This window comes from Takifugu flavidus, chromosome 15, assembly GCF_003711565.1.
Source record: "Takifugu flavidus isolate HTHZ2018 chromosome 15, ASM371156v2, whole genome shotgun sequence".
Taxonomy (NCBI): domain Eukaryota; kingdom Metazoa; phylum Chordata; class Actinopteri; order Tetraodontiformes; family Tetraodontidae; genus Takifugu; species Takifugu flavidus.
Genome location: NC_079534.1, coordinates 846332 through 860696, shown reverse-complemented (window position 1 = coordinate 860696; position 14365 = coordinate 846332). Strand labels below are relative to the sequence as shown.

At 51.3% G+C, this 14365-nt stretch overlaps 2 protein-coding genes across 2 annotated transcripts in view; one reads left to right on the top strand and one right to left on the bottom strand.

Annotated features, from left to right (window-relative positions):
* dnah9l (dynein, axonemal, heavy polypeptide 9 like) overlaps window positions 1-14365 on the bottom strand; it is a 34044-nt gene that overhangs the window by 6907 nt on the left and 12772 nt on the right. The window contains exons 47-74 of the mRNA XM_057055961.1: window positions 14238-14351; window positions 13964-14107; window positions 13507-13689; window positions 13164-13265; window positions 12943-13077; window positions 12683-12856; window positions 12452-12584; window positions 12275-12377; window positions 12059-12181; window positions 11771-11975; window positions 11521-11685; window positions 11314-11454; window positions 11046-11216; window positions 10854-10976; window positions 10598-10791; window positions 10373-10521; window positions 10152-10279; window positions 9938-10075; window positions 9760-9849; window positions 9505-9696; window positions 9305-9424; window positions 9155-9214; window positions 8872-9054; window positions 8622-8804; window positions 8427-8542; window positions 8237-8349; window positions 8026-8166; window positions 7655-7926 (exon numbers count right to left, since the gene is read on the bottom strand). Of these exons, the coding sequence (XP_056911941.1) occupies window positions 7679-7926; window positions 8026-8166; window positions 8237-8349; window positions 8427-8542; window positions 8622-8804; window positions 8872-9054; window positions 9155-9214; window positions 9305-9424; window positions 9505-9696; window positions 9760-9849; window positions 9938-10075; window positions 10152-10279; window positions 10373-10521; window positions 10598-10791; window positions 10854-10976; window positions 11046-11216; window positions 11314-11454; window positions 11521-11685; window positions 11771-11975; window positions 12059-12181; window positions 12275-12377; window positions 12452-12584; window positions 12683-12856; window positions 12943-13077; window positions 13164-13265; window positions 13507-13689; window positions 13964-14107; window positions 14238-14351 (4071 nt within the window). The 3' untranslated portion in view covers window positions 7655-7678. The remainder of the gene's footprint in view (window positions 1-7654; window positions 7927-8025; window positions 8167-8236; window positions 8350-8426; window positions 8543-8621; window positions 8805-8871; window positions 9055-9154; window positions 9215-9304; window positions 9425-9504; window positions 9697-9759; window positions 9850-9937; window positions 10076-10151; window positions 10280-10372; window positions 10522-10597; window positions 10792-10853; window positions 10977-11045; window positions 11217-11313; window positions 11455-11520; window positions 11686-11770; window positions 11976-12058; window positions 12182-12274; window positions 12378-12451; window positions 12585-12682; window positions 12857-12942; window positions 13078-13163; window positions 13266-13506; window positions 13690-13963; window positions 14108-14237; window positions 14352-14365) is intronic.
* Window positions 541-7504, top strand: LOC130538423 (mitogen-activated protein kinase kinase kinase 20). Its single transcript, XM_057055975.1, has 11 exons — window positions 541-1091; window positions 2169-2256; window positions 3003-3104; window positions 3441-3506; window positions 3587-3615; window positions 3704-3841; window positions 3918-4004; window positions 4882-4956; window positions 5036-5142; window positions 5881-6061; window positions 6138-7504. The coding sequence occupies exons 1-11, from the start codon at window positions 933-935 to the stop codon at window positions 7092-7094; spliced, it is 1989 nt and encodes a 662-aa protein (XP_056911955.1). The 5' UTR covers window positions 541-932; the 3' UTR covers window positions 7095-7504.

The following is a 14365-nucleotide window of genomic DNA, read 5'->3' as shown; positions in this document are numbered from 1 at the left end:
GCCTCGCTCTTCTGGATGGTTTGCACGGGTGCCCCTTGTGCCGTTTTACGCGCTTTATTTTTGCTTTCTTGTTTACAATCCCCCTCATTTCCCAACGCTTCCCGTTTTATTCATCCAGTGAATCGTAACGACGTCTCCCGTCCCCACGATCGCTGCCAGGCGTGCGTCGGAAGCGTCTAAACATCTCTGAGCTGATCTCAACTGTCGTGACACCCCCCCCCCCCCCCACACACACACACACACACCACCACCACTGTGATGTCAGCGCCGCTATCTTAGTTGATGATGTCACTGGGTCCTTCCTGTACTGCTGACCCACGCTGTTGGGCTTCTCTGCTGTTTCGGGATGCATAATGTGCGAGACGTGGATTTATTTATCTGTGGCGCTCGGCTTCGTTGTGGACTGATTTATAGTGTGTGACCCACCGCGGACCAGAGGTATGTAACTCTTTCTGTGTGTGTGTGTGTTGGGGGGAGCTTTTTATAGTCACAGTTATCCAGGAAAGAATGCCCTGAATGCCAGTGACCATATTTGAACAGTGTGTTTGCTACAGGCCGGCTGCGCACACGCTCCTCCGCTCGACTTGCGTTGTAGTTCCAGGCGATGGCCACTACGAGGCGCTGTAACCCCTTCTCTAGGAGCACCCTGGCGGGGCTCTGACTTTTCCCTGACTCACAGGGCGCAAACGGCTGGCTCCTTCCAGCACTTTCTTCTTCCCCCTCTGCTGACTGACAACACTGGCCGACCCCCGTGGAGGAACCCACTCTGCCTCTCCTTCTCACCCTTCACTCGCCCTGTGCTGATTTGTGGCTTGTATACTTTTGAGCCGGCTCCACCAGTTGAGCCTGCACACTTTTTTTGGGGGGGACCGTGTGTGTGTGTGCTTCTGTGCGTGTATGCGTGTGTTTGTGTGCGCGTGAGTCAGTATGCCATGTCGTCCCCTGGCTCGTCGTTTGTGCAGATAAAGCATGAGGACCTGCTTTTCTACGAGAACTGTGGAGGAGGCAGCTTCGGCAGCGTCTACAGAGCCCTCTGGATATCCAGGGACAAGGAAGTGGCTGTGAAGAAGCTTCTGAAGATTGATAAAGAGGTAAGGACACACACACACACACACACACACAGCAGCCAATCACTAGGCAGCAGAGATGCAGCCTGACACATTTGTGTCCCCAATCATCTGTGGCTGCAGCGCGTTTCACCATGAATCCGTTATCTCTCCACATATCTCTCTGGACGCGTCCACCCAAATCCTCCTCCCCTGCTGTCTGCCACTGAACGTCTTTATCTCAAACCCCCCCACCACACACACACCACCACCACCTCATTATAGATGGAGCACTTTTGCTCTGGCTTCTTCGAGGCGTGCCATCATTGTGGGGAACGAGGATCAGGCCCGGGTGCTTCTCTTCGACCTTGACAATGGCCCAAACGGCATTTCCTCCCATGTTATGTTCCATGTTTCATTACCACCGAGCTGGCCCGCTGTCAGGAAGCTTCCACGAATCAGGGCATCCGTCCCGAGTGGGGAAATGGGCAGGGTCTCATTGTTGTCGCAGCATATTTTTTTACCAGCACAAAAAGAATATCTATAGACGGCGGCGGCTCCAGGAGGGGTTTGATTTATAGTCAGTTTGGCTCACACCCGCATGCAAAGGTGGGAATACTCAGCGCAGAAGTATGTGTGCACAATACAGCCTCAGCCACGCGCTCCGCAGCACTAAACCGCACAAATAGTTGGATATTTACAGCTCCTGAGTGCCTTTATTTTGTCTCCACTTGTTAACGCGCGCACGTGCAGGAGCATTAACCTCAAGTGTTTATTTTAACCAGTCTTTAGAAGATGAACTTGTTTAATTTCAAATGGATGGGCCTCACTCTGTTGCTTGGCGACGGTTCTATATTCTGCACACGCTAACGGGACGATCCATACGTCTGCTGAGATTAACGGCATGTTTATCACTCCGGTGTGGAAGGTTTGGGAATTCAAGCCCAAGTATGAAGGAGGTTAAGCCCGCTGCAGACGTCCTGCACACTGGCTCTGTGCGAAGGGGACCACTGCGTTTTAAGGATTACAGTTTCTCGGAATTTACATTAAACTTTCTTAAGGCTCATATTTCCCCGCTGAAGTCATGAGCAGAGTAACTCGAGTCTTTTCCTTCTCATCTAGGCTGAGATTCTTAGCGTCCTGAGTCATAAGAACATCATTCAGTTTTATGGAGCCGTGCTGGAATCTCCCAACTATGGAATTGTCACAGGTCAGACCCTAATGTGTTTGTGTGTATGTCATATCCATGTGGGGGAAAAAATGATTTAATATTACTGACAGTTCAGTGTCAAGATGTGGCCTTAGCAGGCTAATAGAATTAGCATGTGTGTGTGTTTGTAAATTAGCTGCATGAGTACTCTTGGCTGACTTGGCACGTGTTGCGATGATGATTCCACACGTGTGTTAAAGCATCATGTGTACTCCGTGTGCTGCTGCGCTCTGGCAGGACTTTTGTAACCGAGACCAGGATGTTACTGTAACCCTGGAAGGGGTCAGAGGGTTAAGGCGAAGCAAAAAAAGACATTTGCTAGAGCTAACAGAGGGCAGCAGTTTTGAATTTGGCCAACACATCAGAGTGCTTTAGACCTCTGCTAAAATGTGCACGATAACATGGATTATTAGATATTATTATTAGATTTCTACATCAGTAAGATGCTTATTTTTTACAATTATTTTCCTTTAGAAAAAGGTTGAAGCGTCCACCCAGGTTTTCTAAAACCTGGTAAAACTCTTCAGATGTAGACTGATTCATGTTTGTTGTAAAAGCAATGAAACATCCATCTTGTTCTGGCTCCTGCACCATCAAAAACATATCTGCACTATTTAGGCCCATTTTCACACTTTCTATTCTTTTCTAAAGTTAGGACGGCTTTTTAGAGCGAATTAGCTGTTCACTAATCTCTCTTCCTGTTTCCCTTCAAAGACAGCTGCTTGTGTGTCTGTTTTTCCATCCAGAATATGCCAGTGGGGGGTCTCTCTACGAGTACCTCTCCAGTGAGCAGAGTGAGGAGATGGACATGGAGCAGATCATGACCTGGGCCATACAGATCGCTAAAGGTACCCCTGTAATAAAAATAGGGCTTTTTTAATTATTATGGAATGGAGCTCTGAAAATGGATACCTCCAATTATTCCTGAAGATCACACACACGTGTGTGTTTGGCTTTTTCAGCAGAAAACAAACACTTATTAAAATGCAAATCAAATGTTAGAAATTTTTCCACAGCAATGGAGGAACAAACGTGACGCCTTCAGCACCATGAACGGATGATGTCTTAGCATGGAAATGAACCTTTTTATAAGTTCTGTTTCGTTAGGTGGCGTCAAATGTTTAACGGCAACATTTAGAACCTTGGTGGAGTTTGTGAGGCACCAATAGTTGCTTATCTTCCAGGAATGCATTACCTCCATGCAGAGGCCCCAGTCAAGGTCATCCACCGGGACCTGAAGTCACGCAACGGTTCGTTCCTCAAATCGCCTCTTGATTGTGGATAAATCCGCGAGCGTGCCCATATTTACCCCCTCTTTTCTGCCCCGCAGTCGTCATGACAGCCGACAAAGTCCTGAAGGTTTGTGCTTTGCTTCCCATGTGTGGAAAAGTGAATTGCACCACTGGCGGGATTGAGCTTGCTTTCATCCTCAATGTCGGGATTTCAGATCTGTGACTTCGGTGCGTCCAAGTTCCTGTCTCACACCACTCACATGACGGTGGTGGGGACGTTCCCCTGGATGGCCCCCGAGGTCATCCAGAGTCTGCCCGTCTCCGAGACCTGTGACACCTACTCCTACGGCGTGGTGAGCTGCGCAGCCATGCGGTCACGTGATGGATGGCGTGCGCGGCCGCGGCCTCTGACGCCTCTTCTGTGTCCAGGTTCTGTGGGAGATGCTGACGCGGGAGGTTCCTTTTAAGGGATTCGAGGGGCTGCAGGTTGCGTGGCTGGTGGTGGAGAAGCAAGAGGTGAGCGAATGCACGCACGTGCGCGCACCTTCCTGAGCGCGCTGGCACCGGCAGGGTTGAAGGGGGGCTGGAGGAACAATGTGATGCTCTCATGGTTTCCACTGAGCTGCTGAGGCCGGGCGCGGGTATTTTTAGGCCTGATGTCAGTTCTCTGCTCTTGTAAGGCCTGGATACACAGCAGTGGAGCTGGGGCCAGACCCCCCCCCCCCCCACCATCAACACCACCGAGCAAAAGACTTTACGAGAGAGGGAGAGGGAGGGAAGTGTGTGTGGGGGGTGCACCTCTCCCTAAATAACCCCCTCCGTCTCTGAGTTTTCCTCCACTGCGCTACCCCTCTTGCCGACCCTCTTAGTTGCCCCCGCTCCACTCGGAGGTGGTGATATTTTAGGATTAATCCCCCCGAGGAAACAGTTTCCATTTACCGAGGTCTCGGCTGCTTTTTCAGACCGCCGATGACTCCAAAGGATATTTAAACTGGGCTGCACAGTCTCTTATTTCTTTTGTAGGTTTACACGATTCAGATAAATAATTATAAACACTCCCCCGCCCCCCCCCACTGTAACGCAAACACCACATTACTTAACGTATTAGCTAAACATACACGCGATGGCCATTGTCTGCTGCAGTTTTGCTGCCCAGTGTGGCCACGGCTGCAACGCTGGCTTGGATTTTTGGTGCTGCGGCTCTTCTGTCGCCATTTTGACACCAGGTAGCAGAGAGTGATGGTGACATCATCGTTGAATCGATACCGTCACCTGTAATCATGCTCTTTGGTTTAAATTAGACTAGGAAAAACAATGAAGACTTCCATTTTGAGCACTGAGTGGCTGCTTTTTGCGGCGCCGGTCTCTTAACTCCTCGCTGTTGCGTCTCCAGAGGTTGACCGTCCCCACCAGCTGTCCAGCAAGTTTTGCAGAGCTGATGAAAAAGTGTTGGCAAGCCGACCCGAAGGTAAGACGTTCGATACGGGAGGATTCACCCGCACCTTTCCAGACACACTCTGCTCCCATGTGCCTTCATGCACTTGTAGGAGCGGCCGCAGTTCAAACAGGTGCTGGTAACCTTGGAGACCATGGCTAATGACAGCAGGCTACCGGACCAATGCAACTCCTTCTTGCATAACAAGGACCAGTGGAGGTACAAACACGTGCGCACGCACACATGCACACAGGCAAATACTGAGGATACCTGCGATCTTTCAGACGGGATGACAAATGCAGTTTGTGGTTTCCAGCACCACACATAAAGACTGTGTGCACTCGCCCAGAGAAGGAAGCGAGGAGCTCTGTGGGCTCCAATGCTCAGGAGAGAAGCTGAATGTGTGACCCTACACTCCACTTCAGTCTATAATAAGCCATCCTGGAAATTGTCCATGGATGAGATTCCTCCGCTCTTAATCGTTCCATCACAGAGAAGGCAAAGTGTGTGTGTACGTGTGTGTTGAAATCAAACCAAACAAGATGATGTAGAAAAAGCAGAGAGAAAAGAGTTCTGGGGGTTAGCCATCAAATTGGAGGGAAGTTGAGGGGAATCTGGGAAGAGAGAAAGGGAGGTAGAGAGGAAGGAGGAGGAGGGGATGAAGGGGTGGGATGAATGAATAGGGAGGTATGGGAGGAACACAGGAGGAGGTATGCTTGTGCGTCATGACCGTCTATATTTAGACGCTGTGGGAGTTGATTGTAATGCAGATCTGTGGATATTCAATAACTGTCACACTGCCCTCTTGTGGCAAATCTCAGTACAGCAGATAATTATTTTCCAGTCTCAACTCTTTTTGGGTTCTTGCAATAATTAAACATAATGTTAAATAACTATATTAATGCTGCCAAACGGTTGCCAGAGGAGGAGTTTTACAATCTCGTGCTTGTACCTCAGGTGTGAAATCGAATCGACGTTGGAACGCCTACGCAAGCTGGAGAGGGAGCTTTACTCCAAAGAGAAAGAGCTGGAGGAGAGGGAGCGGAGGCTCAAACTGTGGGAGGAAAGGCTGATCGAGAGGTCCAGCATGTCTCCCAGTCCCACCTCCCTCCTCATGGAGCGCACAAGCATTTCACCAGTACGCACCAGTGCAGCCAGTGTGTTAAATGCTCGAGCCCTTGGAATGACCTGTCCTCTTTCTCCGCCCCCCTTAGTTTTTCCCATCGATGTCCATCGGTTCCTCCAGCTCCTTCTTTCGGTCACACTCCCAGGACTCCAACAGCGCGGGGGTCAGCAGTGCGGGGGTCAGCTGCCTCTTCCGCACCCTCAGCAACGGAGACACGGAGAGGGGGAGCAGCAGCGGTAGCAATGAGCTGATGGAGAGGGGGGTGGGCTCCCTCGAGGGCGGAAGGCTGCACGCGATGCTCAGAGGGCTGCACGGCAGGTTTGGGGACGGGGACGGAGACGAAGAAGGGACCCTGGAGGAGAAAGCCTGGAGGTCGAGGGAGAAAGATGAGAGCGGAAACGTGGGGGGCAGGGTGCAGGTGACGCTCAGGAGCTTCCCCGGGGGGATGGTGGAAAGGGAGGAGAGGACGTGGGAGGAGGGGGACAGGGAGAAACCTGGGAGGCAGAGGAGCAGGGTGACCACTATAGTCAGGGGCTATTCTGGTGGGTTTGGAGAGGCCGAAGGAGAGAAGGAGGAGGAGGAGGAGGAAGAGGAAGCATGGGAAATAGACAAGTTGGGGGACAGGCTGGATGAAGGGCCCACCATGTTCAAGGGTCTCCACGGGGGGTTTAGCGACATGCTGTCCATGGACATGGACAAACTGGGAGACATGGACAGACTAGGTGAAATGGAGATGGGCGACCTGGGAGTGATGAAGATGGTAGGCCGCAACGTGAGGAGCGAGGTGGGGGTGGGGGTGGGGGTGAGGAGCTGCATGAGCGACATGGGGGTCATGATGCAGGAAGTGAGGGGCGACCTCAGCGAGGCCATCAGCCAAAAGATAAGCGAAGTGGGAGTCATCGGCCATTCGGGGATGCAGGTGAGCATGCGGGCCTCGTCCAATCAAAACTCTGTGAAGAGCTGCAGCGTGCGACAGGGAACCAAGATCAACGTGGCGTCTGCAGCCATGGACATGATGGAGCTGGACTGGTCCGACGGGGACTAGAACAGACTCCGGGAGAACACACGCAGAGGCCAAAGGAGCGAGATTTCTATGTGCGGAAGGATCTTTTGAAACCCAGCTGTTATACACACATTGTTCTTGTTACTTTTTTAATGAGTGGATGAAAACTACACCCATGTGTACTGTGAAGGAGCAAAAACAAGAGAAGAGGAAGTAGAGTATGTTCTGCTACGCTGTCAGAGGATTTGACCCATGTGATTTAACGTGCTAGAAGAGGTACAAGTGTTAACGACCTGAGCGCTAACAGGCGGCTCCTGGCTTATTAAGTATTTTGTGGTTTGGATTTGTTCAAAATAAGCTGACTCCTAACTGTGACCCAGAGTGTGAATTTTGGACAAGTCTTTCTGTATATTATCATTTTTCAATAAAAAATAATGGAATAGGATCCTCAATTATGGTATTATTATTGGTCCTGACAGCATTAGACAACCGTGATGGGAGAGATCGATGGAAAAAACAGCAGCTTTAAAAGTACTAGATGGCTAAGCTTCAAACATTAAGGCTCTATTGTAGATGATTCATGAAGGACGCATCTCACGCACCTTCCTCACCAAACGTGGACCCGCTCACACGCTGAGCAGCAGCGCCACTCCAGCCAGCACCCACTTGGCGGGCCTTTCCCTGGTCTTCAGACTGAAGGTCCAGACGTACGTTGGTCCTCGGATCTTGGTTTTGTAGAGAGGGCACTCGTAGATGTTCCGGGTCTCCTGGCGGTCGTTGGGAACGGCTCGCACCGAGATGACCGGCATGGCCGGGGTCAGTTCCTTTAGACGGGCCTCGCAGATCACCCCGGTCTGCGTGTCCCACCTGGCACCTGCGGAGGGGGGGGGGCAAAGGTGATTAAAAATCACTGTCCTCCAACATGGATGAAAGAAAGGCTTCATTCAGGACACGGAGAGCAGCGGCCGTCTACCTTCCATGTAGAGTCCGTACACGTACGCGCCCTCTCTGGCCGGTTGATTGAACTCCTCCTTGAACTTCTTGGTCACGTCCACCGTCAGGTTCACTTTGTCCAGGGGCCACTCGTTCTTCCGCGCCAGAGTCTGCATCACCGCTGAAACGTTGACGTAAATGGAGTCAAGCCGTAGCTGGGCCCTAGCGGCGCTCTCTCACATCGGCGTTACCAGTCAGGAAGGACTGCGGGTTGAAAAGTCCAGACAGCCAGACGACGCTGGGCAGAGACAGGTCCTGCGTCCAGGTGTCCAGCTCTTTGCAGCGCTGCAACACGTCGTTGTACCTGAACCGCGGAGACGTCACAAGATTCATATTCGTCAGACGGTTTGGGGTTTTTACGCTGCTCAAAGCGACACCCACCAAACAGCCAGGCTGTACGTGGAGGGGTAGGCCAGCTTGGTCCAGGATTCTGGGACATTGTCGAAGAACAAGGCCGACTGCAGCCTCTCCATCTCGGAGGAGATGGCCAGTTCCCCCTTTGGAATATGACATCACTGTGGATGTTGAGGAAAAGGAAAGGAACCTCCCCCAACCCCCCCCGATGTAGCGGCAAACCTTCAGGCCCAGGTCCAGCTCTTTGAGTGAGCGCCGCATCTCGGAGACGAGCTGGTTCATGCGCTCGCACTCCTGGAAACACACCAAGGTGTACGGAGACCGTTCCGCAGTCTTGGAGGTGATGTCAGACATGTTGTACTCCTCTGGCAGCTTCTCCAGCACCTCGTCTAAAATGGTCTTCACCTGCCCAATGAGGAGTGATTGGAAAGACGTGAGAAAAAGAAGAGAGGGAATTTGTAGCAGTACCTACCTTTTCCTCCAGGGTCTGCGAGGCTCCCTCCCCCATCACGGCATCTGGGGACTGCAGCTCCAGCAGCGTGTGGAAAAGATTGTCCGACGTTACCGTCAGGAACTCGATCTCGGCGTTTGGGTGCAACCCATAATGCACTGGGCTCTCGTGGGGCAGCATCTCATCAATGAACTTATGGAAACCCTGAGGATGTGAAACAGGAAATGGTAACCCCAGAAAGAGCGGAGAAATGTGCATGACTAAGGACATCAGAGCCCATGTGAACGAATAACTTGTCTTTTACCTTGTAGTCCAAGTTAGAGGGAACAATAAAACCGGGGGCCAGTGCCAGCTTTTGGTCAAACTGGGGGGGGGGGGAAGCCCACAAACGTCACAAACTCAGGCCCAGCGTGCCGAGATAAGCGGTCGGGATCATTTTCCCTGGAGGACAAACCTGGTTGGGCTGCATGTATTCCTCCAGATACGTCCTGCAGAGGCGTCTGTCCCAGTCGTCCGTGACGTGTCCTCCATACATGATCTCGCCAAACAGGTACCTCAGGTCCTCCCATGGCACCTTCGAGGTCACATGCGTGTTAAAAGTCAGCGCACCAATCATCCTCCCGCCCCGGAGCGTCCCCACCCCCCTCGGCCCACCTGCGCGTTAGCCTCCAGGTAGTTGTACAGAATGTTAACGGAGATGGTCAGGTCTCCGGTGTTGAAGGGGTATTTTCTGTTCCACCCTTGCGGCCCAAACTTCCTCCTCTCTGCCACACAGGCGTGAAAGTAACACAGCGAGAACAGGATGGTCTTGAACTCCTGCTCCCGGCTGCACTGATCCAGGATGTCCTACACACAGAGGGGAACGTAGAACTAAGTAAGGAAGGCAAACGATGCAACGGCTGCATTTACCTGGTCAAAGTTATCCAGAGCTGCGTGCAGGTTGGCATGCATGCCAGTGGGAGGCTCGTTAGTGATCTTGATGGCATTTTCTAGGATCCCCTGAGGAAGAACATCCACATTCCCTTTACTCCAAGACTCGTCTGTTATAGCAACCATCATTTAAATCAGAATGGTCCTGCACGTCTACCTGAGGAATGATGTGTTCCTGGGGTGCTGGTGCCGGCTCGGCACTCATAAACACTCTGTAGTCTACGTGGCTGCCTTCACAGCAGCGCTCCAGGAGCTTCTCCAGGGAGCCGAGCCACCGGCCAACCAAGTGGATGTTCTGAAAGAGCGTTGAGACACAACAGCATCAGAATTTCCATTAAGAAGATGTGCGTCCGTCTGGCTTTCAGTCGGACCTGCAATATCACCCAGTGACCCTCCTTGGCAGCCTTTTCCATGGCGACCTCGGCCACGGCTTCCTGGCCCTGACCCAAAGAGACGTTGTGGAGCTTCCCAAGGTCAATGGTGAATCCCAACTTCCTTCCTGAGAACACATGAACTCAAATCACAGACATTCTACACATTTATGTGTCAGAAAAATCCCATAATCCCTTAATTTCATGCACGCTCACGCTACCGAGTGCTTCCACGTCTTTAAGCGGGTCCACTCCTGGGGACAGGATGAAGAACACAGGTGTGGCCGGACCACTTTCCCTGTAGGACTTTGCAAATTCGGTCTTTCGGCCTTCGGTGTACTTCGTCCCGAGTTTCTCCTCCACAAAATTCCTACCGCAGAAACCCAATCATCTTTTCAGACACTTCCCAAACATCTGGCGCCACGTTCTCCAAAGCCTCTCCTCACCTGAGAGCGTAGGTCATGCGGTCAGGCCTCAGCGCTCTCATCAGGATGAGCTTCTGCAGGGAGCTCTTGCCTTTCCACTCCTGAGGGAACTTTTCTTTCTCTGGACATTCAGACTCCACCAGCTTCTTCCAGCGCTTGGGGGAGCCTTCGATGTCCCGGTCTAGACCTCGAAAGTCATCTGTGAAGCTCATGACCTGGATGGAAACAAAGGGTGAGCGGTGACGGTACGAGCGATGGATGTGGGGAGGAACCGCACCTTGATGGCGCTCCAGGCGGAGTTGGAGAGAAAATCAACGGGGCTGCTGTAGCTGTGGTCGATGTTGAAGCGCAGCAGGAAATCCAGCTCCCTCACATCTATCTCCTTACTCATCAGCAGCAGCTAAAAGCAGGAGGCCAGACATCAAAGCCAGTCTTGCTCCCTCTAAAGTGATCCCAGGCTCAAACGTACCTGGAAGGCCAGCTGTGCAGTAAAGGTGAGTTTGTCTCTTTCAAACAGCCCCCTGCTGATGAAATTGAAGGTTGAGAAGGTAACGCAGTCGATGAGAGTGTTTACTCTGCTCCTCACGTCCTCGGAGGCCTCCGCCATCTCCACGGCCTTGTGGAAAACCACATTAAAAGCCTGCAATCAAAAGAGGGATGATATATTTCAGTATAAGCAGAAAGACAAACCCAGCCTCAACGAGGAGCAGCTCCGAGTGGGAGTGATTCCTGGTTACCTTCAGACTGAACTGATACATGGGGTTGATCTTGTTCAGATCATTCATGATGAAGTAAAGCAGGGACGCCCTGACAGCTACGGGACGATAGTGCTCCCTGGCTTCGTTTATCTTCACCTCATTAACTTTAGCTTCCAGCACCTGCGGATGGAGGACCCAAGGTTAAAGATCAAAAGGAAGGAAATGAGCGACGGTTCCTCCGGTTACCTTCAGCTCAATCTCAGCTGCTGTGTGTTTGGTGGTCTCCAGTTTCTCCACCAGCAGGTTGTCACCCAGGAAGTTGCTCTCAGCCGCAGAGAGCCTGGTCAGGAGCTCATCTTCCAGAAGCTTGAGCTCAATCTTGAACATGTTCTGCTGTTTGGTCAGCTCGCTCTGCATATATTTAAATCTGTGTTATTGGAAAAAGAGAACAGAAAACTGCCGTATCATGGAGAGAAAGAGGATCTGAACTACTCGCCTTGAGATGCTCAAGATCTGGCCGCTCCTGGTTCACCACCTGGGCCAGGAGCTGGTCCTCCAGACCGTCCCTGGTCACTGTGAAGTTGATGAGGGTGGTCTGGGCCTGAATCTCGGGCTTATAGTGAGGATTGGCCAACTTGGTGTGGAGGATGAGTCGGAACCCCGAGTGGAAGAAACACTCTTTGTCCCCGACTTTGATGCAGCTGTGAGACAGCGGTCACGCTTGAGATGAGAGCAGAAGACCAGGTGAGACGAGCGGTTGCTAGTTTGGCTGAGTGTGGCTTACCTGCCCTTCTTAATGGTGTGTCGACCTAGCAGGGGGTCCAGGACTGGGTCAATGGTCTCCTCGAGGTTCTCTATGAGGACAGTGTCCCCTGACACCACAGCCTGTTCTATCACATCTACATACCTGCAACAACAATCAGCTATAAAAGCAGTGTAAAGTCCCTAAAGGGACTCAAATAATGCACCTTTATGAAAAGAATAAAGGCTCATCACTCACCCTTTCTGCCCTAGACTGACAACTTTGAGGCCACCACCATATCGGTTCTTGATCCACTTGATTCCTTGCAGCTGAGGGTCAATGAGGAGTGGCCAGCGCTCGCCTAACCGATGAGGAAAGTTTAAAAACATGGAGGTTGGAGGAATAAACCAGAGGTTGTTAGATGCCACAGCTTACAGTTGGTGAGGATGGTGGCATTCTGTGTGGACATTTTGTCTCCCGGAAGGCCTTCGTTGTTCCACTGGGCCACCGTCGCGTCATCGGTCAGCATGGACGCTGGGTCCAAGCCCTCTGTCATAGGGATCGGTATCTGGTGAAGGGAAAATGAGTTTTACATCAGGAATGTGTGACAATGACTATTAATAGAGTACTGCTTCTTAAATATTAAAGGATGAACAGAAGTGAGACCATTTGACTGCGTAAAAAGGGCATCCAGAGGTTTTCCAGCAGCTCCCTCCTGTACTTTTTGGAGAAGGAGCCAGCGTAGGAGATGAAAGCTGCTGTCAGGAGGACATCTCCACTCAGAGTTTCCTCCTGCTCGTGGAACTGAGCCAGAGAATTGGCCCAACGCACGTTCTCGCTCTGAAACACACACATACCATAAGCAAAGAAAGAAAGAAATTCTGCAGTTAAGTAACAAACCCAAGGGTCTCCAACTCGTTGATCACCTCCAGTCCTTTGACCAGACGATTGGCCAGTTCTATGGTATTGTTGGTGCGGTTGACCTCTTCTTGAAAGCGTAGTTTCTCGGATGTGGCCTTCTCAAACGATGTTGTCAAAATTTCAAGGCTGCCATCTAATTCCTAAGACCACCACAGCAAGAACAAGTGAAAGCCCAGGATAACTTGGATGACAACTTGAGTTATAACTTGATTTTCCACAGTCTTACGGCCAGTTTCTTCCTAATTGCCTCCAGTTTCTCAGCAGCTTCTGCAAGATCAGCGTTAGCCTGAGACAGACACATCCTCTTCATCTCCACCTCGCAGAATACCTGAGAATCCCACGCAGACGGGTTCGTTAACAAAGACTGTGAAAGTCATCACAATTACATGTGGAACACATGATGACGCTGCGAGTGAAGCTGGTGTGTACTCACAAAAATCTGCCGACGGGAGCAAACGGACAAATGAATGAAGACAAGAGTCAAGGATAAGGGAGCAGAAACAGTGCCGTGCGGCATTAAACATGACAGGAGCTAAGCCAACACCGACAGGGCGTGACAGCTGGCGTACCTCTTGGAAGCGGATGATGTTGATGACCCAGGCGCACAGCCCCGCAGCGGCTGATGACTTCTGACGTACGAACTCGGGGTTGAACTCCGGGTCCCTCAGGTACTCCTCTTTCACACACTTCACCGTGACTTCAGGGATGTGCTCCTTGTCGAAGTTCACCAGAGCCTGCAGGAAGTCGTCCACCTGCATTTGTGCGTGAAAACAGAACAATGCATCTCCGTACTGAGCGACAGTAACAGAAATAAATAGAAAATTAATAAACATTTAAAGCACCCTACGAGTTTTCATCAGATCTATGGTGCGCCTTTAAGAACAGACAGAGGGAAAAGTTGCCATTTGAAACATGATGGATTGTTTTTTGCCCGGCTTTTTATTGTATCGGCGATGCGGTCTGTATCGCCCTGTGGTCGGCAGCCATTAATCTGAGACAGTGCGAGGCTTCGTGGTGAAATATCACCTTGCTCATGACCATTTTGGAAGCCTTCCAGCTGCGATCTTTGGGGATTCGACCCTGAGGAGACAGCAGCACCAGAACAGCTGCGGAGACGTTGGTGACAATAGCTGGGGGGTTGGGGAACGTCCTCAGCTCTGTCAAGTTCAACTGGGTGATCAGGCACACACAAAATAACTGAGATTTACTATTTATTTGCCAGCATGGATACACTGTTGCAGCTGATAGCAAGTTTGCTTGTAACATGCAAGGCGCTAATTCGGCGTATGCGTGTAATTACCCTGTTGAGTGTATTGAGGGCTGCGTTGGCTGCCTGTAGGGCAGGTTCTGCTTTGGACAGGTCCTCCTCGGTCTCGCGCTGCTGCTTGGTCACTTCAGTCTGAATTGCCGCCACCTGAAATAAGGTCA

Coding starts and splice junctions, on each gene's coding strand:
- LOC130538423 (XM_057055975.1), top strand. CDS start 933: ATGTCGTCCCCTGGCTCGTCGTTTGTGCAGATAAAGCATGAGGACCTG. Junction 1,092..2,168: donor TTCTGAAGATTGATAAAGAG/GTAAGGACACAC, acceptor CTTCTCATCTAG/GCTGAGATTCTTAGCGTCCT. Junction 3,616..3,703: donor CAGCCGACAAAGTCCTGAAG/GTTTGTGCTTTG, acceptor TCGGGATTTCAG/ATCTGTGACTTCGGTGCGTC.